The sequence below is a fragment of the Mus caroli genome, chromosome 15, assembly GCF_900094665.2.
Source record: "Mus caroli chromosome 15, CAROLI_EIJ_v1.1, whole genome shotgun sequence".
NCBI classification, from domain to species: domain Eukaryota; kingdom Metazoa; phylum Chordata; class Mammalia; order Rodentia; family Muridae; genus Mus; species Mus caroli.
The window spans coordinates 34163787-34181736 of record NC_034584.1 but is presented as its reverse complement, the minus strand read 5'-3'; the positions used below and the strand labels follow the sequence as shown (position 1 = coordinate 34181736).

The window sequence follows — 17950 nt, the reverse complement described above, 5'->3', positions numbered from 1 at the left end:
GGTAGAGGGAAGGAAGGGAAGGGAAGGGAACGGAAGAAGTAAAAGAAACCAACAAAGTAATACATGGAATATTTTCTCAAGTTTTATAAAGGGAGATATGAAATACATACTATTATTCTAAAATTCTTCAATTCTTAAATGGGTAAGTAAAATTGACATTTGTAAAAGTTCAAGAAGATTAAGATAAAGTAATTTTGCAACAATAAATCAATCACAGACACTATAATTAAATAAACAAAAAATTATCAGTAGAATAAATAAAGTTTCTATAGGAAAAAAAAAGAATTCTGAGTCTTTCTCACATAGAAAAAAAGTGAGAAGTATTTAGCCTAACAGCCTATCAAACAACTAGCTAAATACTGTAAGCATATTTAAAACTGTTCAGAATCAAACAAGTTCCATTACAAATGAAGAAACTGAGAATTTAAAGAATCACCATAAGGAAATGCTGTCAATGGACTAAATAGGATTCAGGAAGAATAAGCTTGATTGGCTCATTCTGCTTTTCTCATCAATCACATTAATGGTTCTTTTGTGGGTAAGTCCTAGAATAATAATAATAAGCAGCCACAGGAGAAAATTAACTACATATACCTTTAAAAAATCAATCAACAGATGAGTATAAACATGCAAACAAGAGCTATACATCATGTGTTTTCTATTTGAAAATATATAGTATGACAATCACCTTAAAAATAGACAAATAATGTGTGTCCTGAGGCATCAGCAATGTCGTGACTTAATGAGGCGTGAACATAAAAGCAAATATGTCCAAAGGTGGAATAAAATGGGGGTGTAATTGTGATGGTTAAAGAAAAATATCAACTTGAATGAATCAGAAATCACCTAAGAAATGACCTTTCTAGGCATGCCTGTCAGGAGGATCTTCATGAGGAAGCTGTATATGAGCTGTATATGAGGAAGGAAAACCCATCTTAGGGATAGGTGAGCCATTCTCTGGTCAAGCCCCTGAGAAAGGACCAAAGGACTAACATGGATCCACATTCTCTGCTTTCTGGTGGATGTAAGATGACCAGTCATTAAGTTCCTGACACAGGCTGAATAAACCCTTTCTTCGTATGCTGCTCTTATCATATTAATTACAGCTTCAGGAGAAAGGCAGAGAGAGAAAGGTCAGCTAACACTGCCCAAGAGTGTGCTAAAGAGCTGACATTTGTAGGCAAGCTGCAAAATCCTACATTATTGCACTAAACCAAACTTTCCTATACGCTGATACAGACAAACTTGTATGTTACTCAGAACAGCATCTTGTTTATGCTGACCTAACACAAAGATCATGAATGACATTAAAAATTCTATAGTAATAAAAGGCATTCTATTTTGTTCATTTATATAACCGGTAACTAGAACTACTATTTCTGTTAGAAATTTAATTTATATGTATATATACATTTATATGTATGTGTGTACATATATTATATATATAAAATAGGTGATTGATATGTTAGGTGTAATTAGAATAGATTTTTTAAATAATCTCAAATTTATACTCTAGCATTTGAAGTATAATTTTACTTCTAGAAAGTTCTTAACAAAGTAATTTACTAACTAGGAAAGGAGATAACATTTGAAATTTAAATAAAGAAAATATCTAATAAAAAAGGAAAAAAGTAATTCACTATAAATACTAGTATGTATCTAAGTATTTCAGTGGCATAATTATTTGTAATAATAAAAACTAGAAGTTAAGATAAATGCAAATAGGAAAGTAAAGTTACAAAGAATTTTAAAAGACATGACAAGTTAATATAGAAAACAGCAGAATTCAGGCTGTGCCCTTATAATTGCAGAACTTTGAGGCAGAAGCTGAAGGGTCACCAGTTCAATCCAAGCCTGGTCTACATATGATGTTCAGTCCAGCTAGAACTGTACAGCAAAATTATAACTCAAAAAAAAAAAAGAAGAAGAAAAAGAATCAGCAATTTGCCCCATTTGCCCTAAGCTAGTACTTTCTGCTTGTGGACGTTGTACATCGTGGTGCGNACNCGGNTCCGCACCACGATGTACAACGTCCACAAGCAGAAAGGGGAAGCGGAAGGGAAGAAAGGGAGAAGGGAAGGGGAAGAAGGGGGAAGGGAAGGGGAAGAAGGGGGAAGAAGGGGGAAGGGGAAAGGGGAAAGGGGGAAGGGGAAAGGGGGATGGGGAAAGGGGGAGGGAAGAATGGGGAAAATGCAAAAATATGTGAAAAATTATTTAAAATGTATGTGCATGTACTTTTAAAAGTCACACATAGTGTTAAGATTCTTAGTAATTTTACTGTTTGTTTTTATACCGACTGGATTTCTGACGATAAATATGAACCATTCTTGTAATTCCTGTCTTTTTTGTATGTAATTTGATTGTGTATCTGTGTATAATTTCAAAATGTATATAATTAACTTTTCATCTAAATTCATAGAATACTTTCCTTCCAAGGTATAAAAGTGAGAATATGCTCCTCCTGTTCAGCTACAGTTACATGGATTATGTGCCCTCATGGCCTTAGCGGTTTTGACCTACTTTCAGACTAATTTTTAATCAAGAGGAAATCACTTGAGTTTATAATTTCTCTGAATCCCTTCGGTGTACTTTTAACTTTCTCTTCTAGGACAATTTGTCTATGATCCTGTAATTTGAGATGATGTTAATAAAGTACAACTGTTAAAGATTAATAATGCTCCCCAAAATACAACATTTTCCCTTAAGACTAACAGGAGACATTTCCAGCTGACGAAACAGGAAGGTGTGTCTAAGGATGTTAAAGTACAATTTCAAAACAGTTTGGGTTTTAACCGTCACAGTTTTAATCTACACCAATTTCTGTATTTGAGAACTTAAATAGTACTCTGCAAATTCCCAATTCACAGTCACTAACTAGTTTATTAATAGTTACTAGAACAATAAAGCTGAATGTGTTCCAATATGGGAATGATATGTAATGAAAGCACTTAAATTTGCAAACCACATGTAATAAGAATACAATAAAGAATATGCAATTAAACTCTTAACTTGAACTTGAAAACACCAATCAATGCTCACATAATAAAAAGTTACCCAGTACATACATGTGTGGTGTGTGTGTGTGTGTGTGTGACCTCATTGCATTATCTAGTCTTGACTTGTTAAAAAAAAAAAGCACTTCTAGAAACCTTATATATCTGAACAATGTTAAAAATCCACCCCACATTTCCTTAAGACTAACAAGCAATGAAGATTATAGAAATATTCTATCTTAATTCAATCTTTGTATGATATGCCATTTTCCTCTTTCTTAAAAATAATAGCAATTCCCAGTAATTTGAAAGTAAAGCGTAAAAATCATCACCCCAACTTCTGAAAGTGTGATGATTAAAAGAGGGGTTACATATCGTCATGAAATTATTAAACTTCACATTAAAAAAGCATTACAAAAAATAACCCAAAAATTTTAAGTAACTAAAAATTATCAAAAATAAAAGGTGAATGGTAAAAGCACAATTATGTTCTGGGAATAGCTTGGCTCACAAACAGAAACGAAAACAAACAAAACAAACTAACAAAAAACCTTAGCATATTTCAAAAGCCTCATTCGATATTTGCAAAGAGATAAATTTGTGATTACATACTGAAAGCTGTCCAGATAAGAACTGCGGGACATCCCTCAGCATGCCAGGACTCATGGGCGAGGTAACGGAGATAGAAGGACGGTCCATTTTTTGAGATTCAAATGAGCTAGAACCTGAAATGACAATTATACACAAAGAAAAATAAAACATCTCTTCCTGTTTCAGAGCGCTCAACAGATTTTTTAAACGTCCTTGAAGTGTAATTTTATAGAGACCATTTTATTTCATAATGTTATAATCTTAAGGAGTTTAGTGAGATTTGTTTTTGTTTCAGACAGCTACTTTTTCTTATTTGTTTTTGTTTTGCCTAGGTGTGATTTAGAGCCACAGTTACACCTGTGCTGTGCTAATTTTGTAACAGCAGCAGGCTCTACTCCAAACTCACTTGTCTATTATCAGAACTATTATCCACACTCGATATTGAGAAAATATTTAAAATGCAAAAGGAAGAAAAATCAAAACACAGAACAATAAACCTTTTTCAGGACAACCTAAAATTTAAATGCTAAGAACATAAGTACTAGAATGTCAAAAATTATTAAATGTTTTTGGGTATTTTAAGATATATCTTGTATGATATAGAAATATTACTCCAGTAGAAATGAAATGAGAGGTTATGAAAAGGAGGGCATCATCCTGAGTGAGGTAACCCAATCACAAAGGAACTCGCACAATATGTACTCACTGATAAGTGGATATTAGCCCAGAAACTTAGAATACCCAAGATATAAGATACAATTTGCTAAACGCATGAAAAAGAAGAACGAAGACCAAAGTGTGGACACTTTGCCCCTTCTTAGAAATGGGAACAAAACACCCATGGAAGGAGTTACAGAGACAAAATTTGGAGCTGTGACAAAAGGATGGACCATCTAGTGATTGCCATATGCAGGGATCCATCCCATAATCAGCTTCCAAACGCTGACACCATTGCATACACTAGCAAGATTTTGCTGAAAGGACCCAGATATAGCTGTCTCTTGTGAGACTATGCCGGGGCCTAGCAAACACAGAAGTGGATGATCACAGTCAGCTATTGGATGGATCACAGGGCCCCCAATGGAGGAGCTAGAGAAATTACCCAAAAAGCTAAAGGGAACTGCAACCCTATAGGTGGAACAACAATATGAACTAACCAGTACCCCGGAGCTCTTGTCTCTAGCTGCATATGTATCAAAAGATGGCCTAGTTGGTCATCAGTGGAAAGAGAGGCCATTGGACTTGCAAACTTTATATACCCCAGTACAGGGGAACGCCAGGACCAAAAAGGGGGAGTGGGTGGGTAGGGGAGTGGGGGGTGGGTATGGGGGACTTCTGGGATAGCATTGAAAATGTAAACGAGGAAAATACCTAATAAAAAAATAAATTTAAAAAAAAAGTGTCCTTTGTACAGAGGCAATAAGCAGAAAGTGGCTTAGTTTAATCTCACTTCACACTGACTCAAAGAATAAAGCAGCAAAGGGGGAAAATTAAAAAATAAATAAAAAATAAAAAATAAATTTAAAAAAAGATAGGCAATAGCAGAAACATCAATAACGAAATGTAATGTTTGTGATTTTGGTTCTAAGTAGTTATGGAACCAGTTGGAATGTTTGCAGAAGTAGACATTAAGAAGATTATGACTTTCCACTGTGAAGGGAGTGAGCAGAGGTACTTCAGGTGATACAAAAGTAATGCAAACAATAGAACTGAGGGTGTGGGTCATGCCACTTGCCAGCCATGTATGATACTCTAGGTTCAATTTTCAACTATGTAGGAGCAGAAGCTAAAGATGTGAGAAATGCAGGAGACTACTAAGATTTCGATCGATCCTATTATCAAGAATAGAATGTCACCTTTTCACCAGTTGTGGTCTTTGAAAAAGTCAGTGCAAACTGTGCAAATAGTTAGAGGAGAGGAGGGACGGGGCAGTAGAACTTATTTTCGAACCACAGAGACTTTTAACATCTTTGAGTATCCAAAAACAACGTAAAGCACATAACATATCAGTAAGACTAAACATCGGGGTCACGGCTAGAATTTGAAGTCAGCCTGTTGAATTGTATGCCTCGTTACAAATGTACATGCATAAAACTCACTTCTAGAATGTGTATTACATAAAGTTTTGAGGGAAAGGTGCAAATTTAGGCTCAAAAGAAATGGTGATGCCTTTTCACAATATTTAGAAGTAAATTAATGATGCCTTTGCAGAAGTAATTTGTTATCTCACAAGACAAAAGCATCAGATAACAGGGAAGTTAGTAGAATGTATTCTTTACGCACACAGGAATGAAGAGATAATGATAGCATCTTTTAATAATGTAACGTTGGCAGTCAGTTGACCAGCAGCTAAAGCCATATAAAGCAAATACTCCAGACGTAAGCAGAACAGCAACTTGAAGAGTGGTCCTTAGACAGGCACAGAGTCTAGCATGTAAAGAATCAAAGTCTGGAATCACATTTAACTAACATGCCTGTCTCTCCAGGGACACGTTTACAAGTGTAGTCTGAGGCTTTTTAGGTAGCCATAAAATTAAAGGGTTTCCTATTGCTGTCATGGTATCATACTAATATATAAGGAGAAAAACTCAGCCTTTTCCATAGTTTAGCTGCAACACCAAGTTGCAAGTATTAAATAAAATGAAACCAATGACAGTAGCACTATATAACTCTAATGTTTATTATGGTATAGTTTATTTGACCAGGATCATCACTATCTTGCTATCATTACAATTGTGGCATTTTTGAGGCTTGCTTTGCTTAGCCCTAGATTCATGCAATAGTTTGAATGACATAATCAAGTGTTAAGTATAAATAGCTCTTTGAAAGCATTTCCCAGAGCACATGAATTCTCCAAGGGCAAGTGGATATCCTCATAGAGGCTTTAAAACCTGTTAAATGTGGCTGCTGCTGCTGCTGCTGCTCCTGAATCATTCTAATCTCCCCTTGCAAACTTTATCTGGCTATGCTGTCCTCCCTGTGTTAACTGTACATCAGTGTCCCCTGCCCGGCACCGCTGCACTGGTATCTGTACCTAGGTACCTGCAAATCTGCCCACCATGACAGCCACTCTTGGAAGTTTTGTCCAAACTACTTTGCAATTTTGTCTATCTTATTCAACATGTGTTTTAAATTGCACCCCTGGTCTTCTCTCCTTGTATCCCTTATACTACTCTTAGCTGATAAAGAAACAGTTCATCAGAAAACAGCTAATTTAAGATATGAGACTGCAGTTGAAAACAAAACAAAGTTGAACTTACATGTTGGCTGTTCCATTACTGCTGTGATATAAAATTAGATATACTATTTTAATGTGTGAGGCTATAAATTTACTTATCTTATTCCATATTACTAGATAAACTTATTCACTAGACCTCTACTGAATGATATGCTTAAAGACATATCCTAGAATAAATTAAACTTACTGGATTCCAGTTGTGCATGCGTGCTATCAGGTATTCTAGGAATATCTCTGGAATGATAGAAAAGATAAAAAACTTTTATTAACTGAAGCATCTTGTTTTCCAATAAAACTAGGAATAAAAAGTGAAAACAGGGAAATAAGTATATAAAAACTTTATGAAAATGATAAAAGTCAAACCACAGTTTGTTGTCATTTCTGGGCAGGCTGACCTAGATCTTCTATATAGGTGAAGCCAGCCTTGACTTTACCTTCTGCCTTACCATACAACCTTAGAACATAATCTACTCTAAAACAACTTTGTATTCAACAAGGTACGTTTTATAAACATATATTAATTAAATTCTTTATTTTTGCCTTATTTTCTAAATAAATTACACTGGAAGTCAAATCAAATATCACTAAAACATTGCATTGTAACTAAAAATTCTAAATGTTACATTGATAACAGGCAATCATGATTCATACCAGGAGTTTCAAAGTTACCTTGTAACTATATTTATAACAAAAATACCTATACTTATTTGATATACAAGTAGATAGCAAAAACTAGGTTTGTTCATAAAATGACTATAAATTATTTAAATATTAAATATTTAATTTGATATACTTTAACATTAAAATAGACACACTATGGTTTTACCATATTTCCAAACGTTAAAGAGTCAAAAGGCTCCAATTTATTATTTCCGAGGTGAATGAGAACAATGCATTATTGCAAGAAGGAATTTCTCCAGCCTCCATTCCCAGGCACTTGCCTCCCATTTTATTATCTAATAATTCATTCAATAGTTCACTGTCAAGTTACACATTTTTTCTAATTTAATTTTGATATGTCTTTTATATTATAGAATATATGTTTCTACAGAGAAAGCACTGGCAGGCCACGTCATGAATAATCTTTATACTACAGATGAAAGGACTAACTTCCCTGACATGTTTGGGGAAAATAAGCTATTTGCGATAAAGACAATGACAACGTGAGTTTTAATGTTGCCTATTTTGATCTTATTAATCACATTTTAAAAGAAACTACTTTTCCTTAAGTGAGCCCTTGGTCTGGATATCATATGCTTTTTATTTCTGTCTCTGTAATCTAGCCTCCATTTGAAAAACCAAAAAATTTTAAGATATGTAGACTACAGTGATTGACATTTTTGGAATGTAGAAGACTACTATAGCTTTTCCTAAAAGTAATGATATTTTTTCTATTTTGTAATCAACAACATATTTTATTGTAATCAAATAAAGAAAAATCATTAATTGTGGTCAAACATTTTGGTTAAAGAAAAAAAAAAACAGGTTGGACAATTTTGGATCGCACACTCCAAAATGCTAAGTAGTAGTCAGTTTTACACACAAATAAGTTACAGAAACTGGGGCTGGAGCAATGGCTCTGTGGTTAACAGCACATACTGTTCCTGCCGAGGACCAGGACTTGGTTCCTAGCACGTACATGTAGGTGTACAACCATCCATTCAAAACTCCAACACCAGGGAATATGGCCACTGTGTGCACCAGGCATGCATGATGTGCACGCACATACATACAAACAAAACACTCATAAACATAAAGAGAAAACAAATGCACTTAAAAAGAAAGTAAATTGCTAAAACCATCTTACCCAATTGGCCTTGAAACAACAAGCTCAACTTGTGGTTCAGGTTTGGATTCTAGAATAATGTTGTAAACTTCCTCAAATGTGGCTCCTTGCAATAGCCTCCCATTCCATTCCAAGACTTCATCACCTATGTGTCAGGAATAATCTTATAAATACAAGTCAGGTCCATAAAATATACTCAAAGCAAAAGCAATCGCTGGATTTCAGCAAATTGCAAAAGTATATCCACCTGAAGAGAGTAATGCACACATTGAGAACAACTCGGGGGAACAGAGCTTGATAGCTAGGATAGCATGTTTCACCCACAATAACAATGGTCAATAGAAAAACACTGCGCAAAGTTACATCCATTGATTTCTTAACACAACGTCTAATTGTAGACAATCAGATGGAGACAATGATCAGGGTCAACCCTCTCTTTGAGGACTACATGATTCTATTCTAGATTTGTAGTGTACACATGATTAGTTAAGCACTGCTTTCTTTAAAGAGTGTCAATTGCCTAAACTCTTAAGGTCTTTTGTAAAATGTTAAGTGATTCACATTATATGAATCTTTTTCAAGGACTTTAAGGATTTCTCTGATAGGAATTGGAGGAATTGGCCAAATAATATGGAATGACATAATGAAAAAATGCGCATTCATTGATGACGTTTGTTTCCTAAACAACATTGAAATTTTTTCAAAACAAAAATAAAGATTTTGGGAAACAAAATAAGCTAATTTTATAGGCAGATTAGAACATTCATCACTAACATATCAAGGCATGTGGGGGTGTGGGAGGAATTCTGGGAAAAGCTGGGGTAAAGGGGGGAAATGAGCAAAATGTAATTTGCTCAAAAAAAAAAAAACAGTTTTCAAAAGGATATTGTGTCTAATATATACAGGGAATAGAAGATATAACTCCCCATGAATGACAAAAAGTTTTAATTTACGTGAGAAAACTAATGATTCCTGGTAGAATCACTTGTACAAGAGAAGGCTTCTTCTTAACTATGCATGCCTAGCATTTGTCTTTTGGCAGTGCTAATGATCAAACCCAAGGCTTTGAACATGTTGGACAAACATCCTATGACCTTCACCCCACAGCTGACATTTTAATGTAAATGACCAATGGTAAAAACCTACCTGGTCTAAGATGTCCTACAGTATCAGCTAAACTTCCTTTCTTTACTTTGGTAATAAATGCACAAAGTCGACCTGATTCAGTCATCTTTCCTCCTACAACCTGTTTAAAAGAGGAAAAGATTGTCTGACATACTATTAAAGTGAACATAGTCAAAGACTCAAGTAAAAAAATCAGACCGATTTAGAAATTCTCAACCATAATTTAATGTACTAAATGTTTTTTTTAAATAGGATAATGTTACCATTAGAAAGTAAATGCCTGCAAAAGGAACCTTATATATTCCAAAACTGCTGTAATTTATTTCCTACTTGTTAAAATACACATGCCTTAAAAATCAACTCAACAATTTTTTCCTTATTGTAGAATTCTCAATTTTATCATTTCTCAAAAAATTACATCACTTTTTAATTATGTAAACATTTTAAGTATAAATTTGAAACATAAAATTTTCATGTTTACTATGATAGACGATAGTATTTTTCATTCATAATCATTTAATTATATTGATTATATACATAGTGATAACAGATCTTTCTTAAGAAAACTATAAAAACTAACTTCATCGAAAATATAAACTTTAGAATATTTGAAGCCCAATCTTTCTACTTTTTATTTTCTATTAATATATTTATTGTAGAAAAAGAAATACACATTAGAAACATGCATTATGAATGCTATAAAATCATATGGAAAATGCAATACTCTTATAAAATTAACTACTTGACTCTGGTCATCCACCATTCAAGCAGCCCACACCAAAATTCACAGCAACTGAAGCAAACGACAGCGACTAGAGTCCTTGACTACACTGGTGTGTTCTCTTAGGAAGTGAGTTGTAGATCACCAAATGAAACCAAAATTACTGACCTATCTTATCTTATCCCATGCATATATTCCCCAGTTATGGTGAATTATACTCAGTTGCAATTCAGTCAATATTAATTAATACTGCTTATTTCTGAAAGTTAAATGCAAATATCTTATAGCTTCTCATGTTCATGCAAATATTTTAAGAAAACTGTTGTTGCTCAAGAAAATTTAACAAGGCTACTGTAATTATCAGGATAATTGTAGTCAGTAGTAATTATTATAAAATTCAGATAGTACGCCAGGCATTGTACTAAATACTGGATATTGCTTTTTTATTCATTCATTTATTTACTTATTTATTTATTATTGGATAATTTCTTCAATTACATTTCAAATGTTATCCCTTTTCATGGTCCTCCTCCAAAACTCTCTATCTCATCTCCTCCCTCTGCTTCTATGAGGGTGTTCCCTCACGCACTCCCCCCACCCATCCACCCACTTACCCACTCACTCACTCACCCACCCACCTACCCACTCATCCATTCCAGCTTCCCCGCCCTCGAATTCCCCTACACTGGGGCATCAAGCTTTCACAGGACCAAGGGCCTCCTCCACTGATGCCCAATAAGGCCATCCTCTGCTACATATACAGCTGGAGCCATGGGTCCCTCCATGTGTACTCCTTTGTTGTTATTTATGTTTTAAATTTATTTATTTATTTTAATTTATTTACATTTCAAGTGTCCCTTACCCAGTTTCCCCGCTTTCCAGAAACCCCCTATCCCATTCTCTACCCCTGCTGCTTCCATGTGTATTCCTTGATTGGTGGTTTAGACCCTGAGAATTCTGGTTGGTTGATATTGTTGTTCTTCCTATGGGGTTACAAATCCCTTCAGCTCCTTAAGTCCTATGTCTAACTCCTCTATTGGAGACTCCTGTGCTCAGTCCAGTGGTTGGCTCTGAGCTTCTGCCTCTGTATTTGCCAGGCACTGGCAGAGCCTCTCAGGAGACAGCTATATCAGGATCCAGTCAGCAAACCCCTCTTGGCATTCGCAACAGTGTCTGGGTTTGGTAACTGTCTATGGGATGGATCCCCAGGTGGAACAGTCTCTGGATGGCCTTTCCTTCAGTCTCTGCTCCACACTCTGTCTCTGTATTTGCTCCCATGAGTATTTTGTTCCCTTTCTAAGAAGTACTATAGCATCCACACTTTGGTCTTCCTTCCTCTTGAGCTTCATGTGGTTTATGAATTGTATCTTGGGTATTCCGAACTTTGGGGCTTATAATCCACACTTATCAGTGAAGGCATACCATGTGTGTTCTTCTGTGATAGTGTTACCTGCGTGCTGCTTTAGTTTAGCTTATTTCAACAACTCAAAGTTCTTGCCACATCCTCCATTACATAGACAGAAATCTGTGCTATGAGAAGTTTATTCTTCCAAAGTTGTATGAAGAGCACTTCCTCTGCCCTTCGTCTACCCTTTACTTTCCCTCTGGTCTCCTGGCCCTCCCCTCTCCCCTTGCCCATCTCCTCACAAGGCCTGGCTCTGGGTCATGTCCACTCTGACTCTCCCAGATGTCTCTGCCTCTATGTTCTCCCTCATCTACAATAAATCCTCTCTACCACCAAAGACATAGAAATAAAGATAACTACTCTAACTGAAATCAAAGTCAAGCCTCTGCCCCACTGGTTTATTATGTGCATCCTGAATTAAAATCCCACTACTGACAGCATGTCTCCTGACCATGGAAAGCTTAGAGGACCTCTATGAATACTAAGATGAGAGACATAAAAATAATCAGATGCGTGTCAAGTACACTGGACGCATTTGATTTCACTTACACCAACATTTTCCCAGTATTGTTTACTATATTCTAGAGTACAATTTCTGTAGCAATGGTTTAACTCTCAAACATTTATTCTATTTTATTTCAGTTTTTCAATAGACATAAAAAACCTAAAATAGTTCTATTTGCATATATGCCAAATAGCACTCTATTATTTCATAGTTCGAATATATCATTAATATTTTTGCCACCTGACATGGTTATTTGGGGGTATATTGGGGTTAATAAAATTCATTTGTAGAGCATTGGACTAGAGCTTTAGTTTGATCCCTGATATCCCAAACCAAGACAAAGTAGTTTTCCATAAAACATACACATTTACAGGTACTAACACATTTTAATATATCAAAACAAAAATACTTTTAGGTAATGTGTATATTATATTTTCAAGTTTCATGCTCAAAACTAAAGCAGTTATTTTAATACTGACATAAATATAGGGAAGATAAACAGTATAAGTTCAAGCATATTCATTGCATTTAGAAATCAAACTCTTTTCTAACCAGGTTATTATCAATGTCTTCCAAAAATGTATGCAAAACTACTATTATAGACTACCAGAAAATAATTTTGTGCATGTGCGTGCATGCATGTGTGTGTGTTACATGTACATGGCTATGCATAAAATGTGTGTATGTTTTCAGGTGTAAATGTATATAAGTAAGCAAGGATGTGTGTGTGTTCACAAGTGTTCACATGTGTCTGAGTGTGCATGGATATATGTGAGTTTTCAGGTGTACATGTGTATAAGTGTATATAGATGTGTAAGTTCACAGATATACATGTGCGTGAGTGTACCTGGTTGTGTGTGTTTTCAGGTGTACATGTTCATGAGTGGGGTGGATACCTGTTTGTATGTTTGCAGGCTTACATGTCTATGAGTATACATAGATTTGTCTATGTTTTCAGGTGTATATAAGTATGAAGGTGCATGGATATTTGTGTGTTTGCAATTACACACACACACATATGCATATTTATATATATGTATATATATATATATACATACATATATATAGTTGCATGGATGTGTGTGTGTTTGCAGGTGCATATGTGTATGAGTGTGTAAGGACATGTGCACATTGGTATAATGGCCAGAGAACAACTGCTAGTGTCCTAGTCAACAGTGACCTGGAACTTGTCAGGTAGATTAGGATGGCAGGCTGTAAGTACAGGAAATCTGTCCATCTCTGCCTCCATAGCATTAGGATTACAAGGGCATATCACCTGGACTTACTTTTATTTGTGGAGTCTAAGGATTGGAATCAAGGCCTCTTACTTGCTAGGTAATCACTTTACTTTCTATCCTGGAAACTTCTTTAAAATACTTGGAAAATGAGTTTGCAGGAACAATTGACAATATTTTAGAATTCTTGAAAATAGAAATCAGATAGCTCCTTAAATGGCATCGGTATAAAGAAGTATATTTGTTTTGTTGATAAATCTGTAAAGTAATATAGAGCCAAAAATCCAAGAAAGTTTATTACATACCTTTAAGCCCAGCATTGCTCCTGAGTCTCGAGGTACACTCCCATCTTTTAAACGCTTATTTAATAAAATACGACCAATTAGGCGATCTCCATCTTTGGATGGCTGCCAGGTCACAGGGTGCTAACATACAATATCAACAATAAGAAAAATTAATTTTATGACAAATTACCATGCTTGAACAATATCTCTAAATTTCAGAATTCTCAAGTGTTATGATTACACAAACCAGTTTACATTTCAAATTACTAACTTGAGAATTTACTACATTCATTTTATAGCCCAGATTTTATGAATTCAAGGTTTTAAGATCCGATCAAAGCAAATGCTCAGTTATCTACCACAATACTAAAACATAGTAGCTCTGAAATTTTCTTTAAAATATGTGATAGCTCAACTTGCTGAAGACTAATTAAAACCTCACAAGCATAAAAGATTGATACAATAAAAATCTACTTAGTTGATCTCATTAAAAAGTGACACTTTCTTCTTCAAACACTTTTGGACAGTTTTGAAATATTCTTACCCTAGTAAAAGTTAAAGGGGGAAACATCAAAACATGAAATCTAAACTCACAATGAACATGAAAATTCACAAAACTACATAAATCTCTACTACCTTCCATCTGAAGTTGCATAGTAGAAACAGGATGTACTCAAAGATGAACAAATTACGTTTCTTACTTCATTAAATTTCCTTGATTTTCTTAATGGGGAAAATCATATTTTGCTACATCATCCAACCTGCCCTTGACCTCACTATGTAGCCTGTGCCTGTCTTTGAATCTGTAAGGATAAAACTCTCATCTTCTCCTGCTTCATGCCTGCCTGTATGCTGCCAGAGTCTTACACTGGTGATAATGGTCTGAACTCCTGAACCTGTAAGCCAGCTCTAAATGAGTATTGTCCTTTATAAGAGTTGCCTTGGTCACGGCAGCTATTCACTGCTAAGAATTCCAAACTAAGACAGTTACATTGGTCTTTGTATTATTTTGTCTCCATTTCATCAATTCATATTCTGAACTTGATTTTAATTCTTTTGGATTTGGCTTGTTCTTATTTTTCTATGAACTTCACATGCATCATTAGATTATTTAGACCAAAAAAAAACAAAACAAAACAAAACAAAACAAAAGGATTCCCATGCCTTTGCAGCAATGACATAAAGGCCACGGCATCTGGAACAAGGCTACTGGTTGTCCTAGACTTTTTATCAATTCATTAAATTACTTTTAATAGGTAATTCAAAGACAATTATAGTTAAATAGCAATACTGTTACTACCTTATTTCTTTCTTGGGTTCAGAATTATATCTTTATAAATGACAGACTAATTCATCACGAATAATATGATAAGCTACAAAGTAAATGATTTGTGTAATCATAGTAATTCCATGTTTACCTAAAAGTAGCATGCATAACTCCATGCAAAAATTTAGCAGGCAAAAGACAAATTCTAGGCAATCACATCTATATGGTAAAATATTATTTTTGCTATACTAAAAGCAAATAAAATAATAACTATGAAAGCAGATGGTAATGGATCTACGACTAGTTAATACTACATCAGAATGCTATGACAAGAAAACAAAAGAACAAAACGACAGTGAAAGGGAAAAAAGAAAAACAACATTTTCTGTGCAATGGACCCGATTATCTCCCTTTTGCCTGGGATTCAGATGACTAATAATTTGATTTTTCATCCCAAGGAAAATATATGTAAGTATTAAAATAAGCCAATCCAAAAACTATTTATTTCTTGTTTATAACAGCATTGAAAATCCTTTTATTCAACTGTATACAACGCGTTCCTTTGTTCCTGAGGTTTAGTTTCATTCCCTTAGTTTTGGGTGTGCTGTCTATCAACAAGAACAGCAAAGCAAGCGAAAGGCTTTTTGGCTTTTTGGTTGAGTTGTTTTGTTTTTCTTTTCTGCACCTTAAGAGAATGCTACATTGACTCTTGAAATGCCCTGTCCTTTCATTATGTCCTGTTTTCATGAGTGACAGAGAGCAAACAAAGGAAGACCAAATGAGCAGGTTAGAAGGCAAGCTCCACAAGCTTAGTACCTTATCACTACGGCTATGCTCCTCGTTAAGGGTTGTGCTACTACAGGTATCTACCCCAGAGTCCTTAATCTGAGGCTCACACCATTCCAAATCCTCTTCCAAAGAGTGGCCACCATAGTACATCCTTTTCTTTTGTCTCTCAGACCTGGTGTTAGAATCCGACAAAACTCCCTGCTCACTAGTTTTTCTTTTTCCCTTTTGACTGTCCCCTACAAGTGTGAGATAAAATAAAAAAGATACAAAAAAAGAAAACATGCAAAGGTGTAAATAAAAAGGAGAGTGAGATGATAACAGGAATTAAGTAGTAAGGCCCCACACGTCTCACCAAAGACATTGGGGACGCCTCACTGCTATGCCAAGACGCTTGCTCCAACCAGCTGTACTCCATGTCTCCTGGGAGCCGGGCAGGCAAGAATGCAATCAAGGAGACAATGGGAAAGGACAGACAGAGAAATTATCAACATTTTAAACTGTGGGATCCTGTCTGCTTTCAAAAACTTTATCTGTAGTACTCATTAGATATCAGGAAAAAGCTATGATTTCAAAGAGAATTTATAAAATGGAAAATATAAGGCTTTTGTAGTCTAGACAGATGTACAGAACAAAAGCCTTGCCAGAGTTTTAGAAAACAGAATATTTTTTGCTAACAATAAGCAAAAGTAGAAATAAAAATGGTTGGATAAGCTGATTAAGACAAAAACTGATCCACTATGTCTAGTTTTGAGCTAATTTGTTTTTCCATGCTGGTCTAAAGCCATGAGGTTTTTCCTCAAAAGACTGGTAAACATTTGAAAATTAAGCTGTGGCTCAGCAATAACTACTATCTTCAAGCCAAATAATTAGATATTGTGCCTGGAATGAAATATGATAATCTTTATAATGATGACAACTCCTCAAAATTTTAAGTGGTTAAAAAAAAATAACACAACACATTTTCTGTGAGAATGACCAAAAGTATCATTCAATTTCTATCAGTAGAAAGGAAGAGTAAAAACAACAAATTATACTTATAGAACATGAATTATTTAATATTTCATTAATCCAGTTTATCATTTAAGAAATTACACTATTGAAGTTTTACTAGACAATTTACACGATACATGATGGCAACTGGTAAAATCTTTTTTCCACATTTAATTTTTTCAAAAAGGACTTCTTTTCAGTATAGGTATGCACATATTTTAAACACTATTATTGTTTTCATTAATTTAAAAATATTTACGGAATACCTTCCATTTGTTCTATATTGTGCTAAGCAATAACGTAGAGGTCAACACAGAAACATGTTTACAAAGTGTGGGGAGAGACACGACAAATTAGTGTGTCAGAGGAGAGAACAAAGGACTGTGAGAAAACATGAACTCTAATGTGACTTGAGAGTCACCACACAGCTTCACAGTGAAGATATTTGAGATGGCGACTGAACAATGTGAAACAAGGCAAGTAAAGAGAATGAGATAGACATATGGAACAGAGCATTCTAGTTAGATAGGTACTGTAAAAAAAAAATCACCATCATCACTACCAACAACAAAAAGCAGGGGTGGAGGCAAGCCAGCAAAGCTAAGCAAGGGGAATGGAGCATAGGGTGCTGTGTAGGAATGGTGACGCCCCACAGCGGAGCCCACTTGGATCCTTTATTCTCTAGTAAAGATTACCTTTATCAAACATTAACTGAAACCTGACAGAATCTGACATACACTTACAAAAGCTGAATCTAAATTCTATAATCTGGGTTAGAAACAAAAAGCTAAAGGTATTTTCAATAGCCATTAGGAAATATAAGGTGACTATAACCTACACAAAGGTAATGACATTAGCTAACACAAGAAAAAAGAGAACTGTGAATTTTTACTATCAACGTAGTGAATAGTTAAGGTTAGCATTCAGATTTCTAGTTAAAGAACTGAATAAAGAAACACAACTTTTGAGATGACAAAACTATACAAGAACCTTTTTTGTTGTTGTTAGAGAAGATATGGTA

The 17950-nt window shown here is 34.9% G+C and overlaps 1 protein-coding gene across 49 annotated transcripts in view; it reads right to left on the bottom strand.

Moving 5' to 3' along the window:
• Positions 1-17950, bottom strand: part of Rims2 (regulating synaptic membrane exocytosis 2) — a 482991-nt gene that overhangs the window by 217042 nt on the left and 247999 nt on the right. For 28 of the 49 annotated variants that reach the window (XM_029469498.1, XM_021184232.2, XM_021184233.2 and 25 more), the window contains 6 exons: positions 15967-16175; positions 13905-14024; positions 9755-9854; positions 8630-8753; positions 7010-7056; positions 3606-3718 (listed from right to left, as the gene is read on the bottom strand). In XM_029469498.1, coding sequence (XP_029325358.1) covers positions 3606-3718; positions 7010-7056; positions 8630-8753; positions 9755-9854; positions 13905-14024; positions 15967-16175 — 713 coding nt within the window. Of the gene's footprint in view, positions 1-3605; positions 3719-7009; positions 7057-8629; positions 8754-9754; positions 9855-13904; positions 14025-15966; positions 16176-16291; positions 16360-17950 lie in introns of those variants that run through there. The other 21 variants (XM_029469501.1, XM_029469499.1, XM_029469473.1 and 18 more) reach the window with 2 other exon arrangements.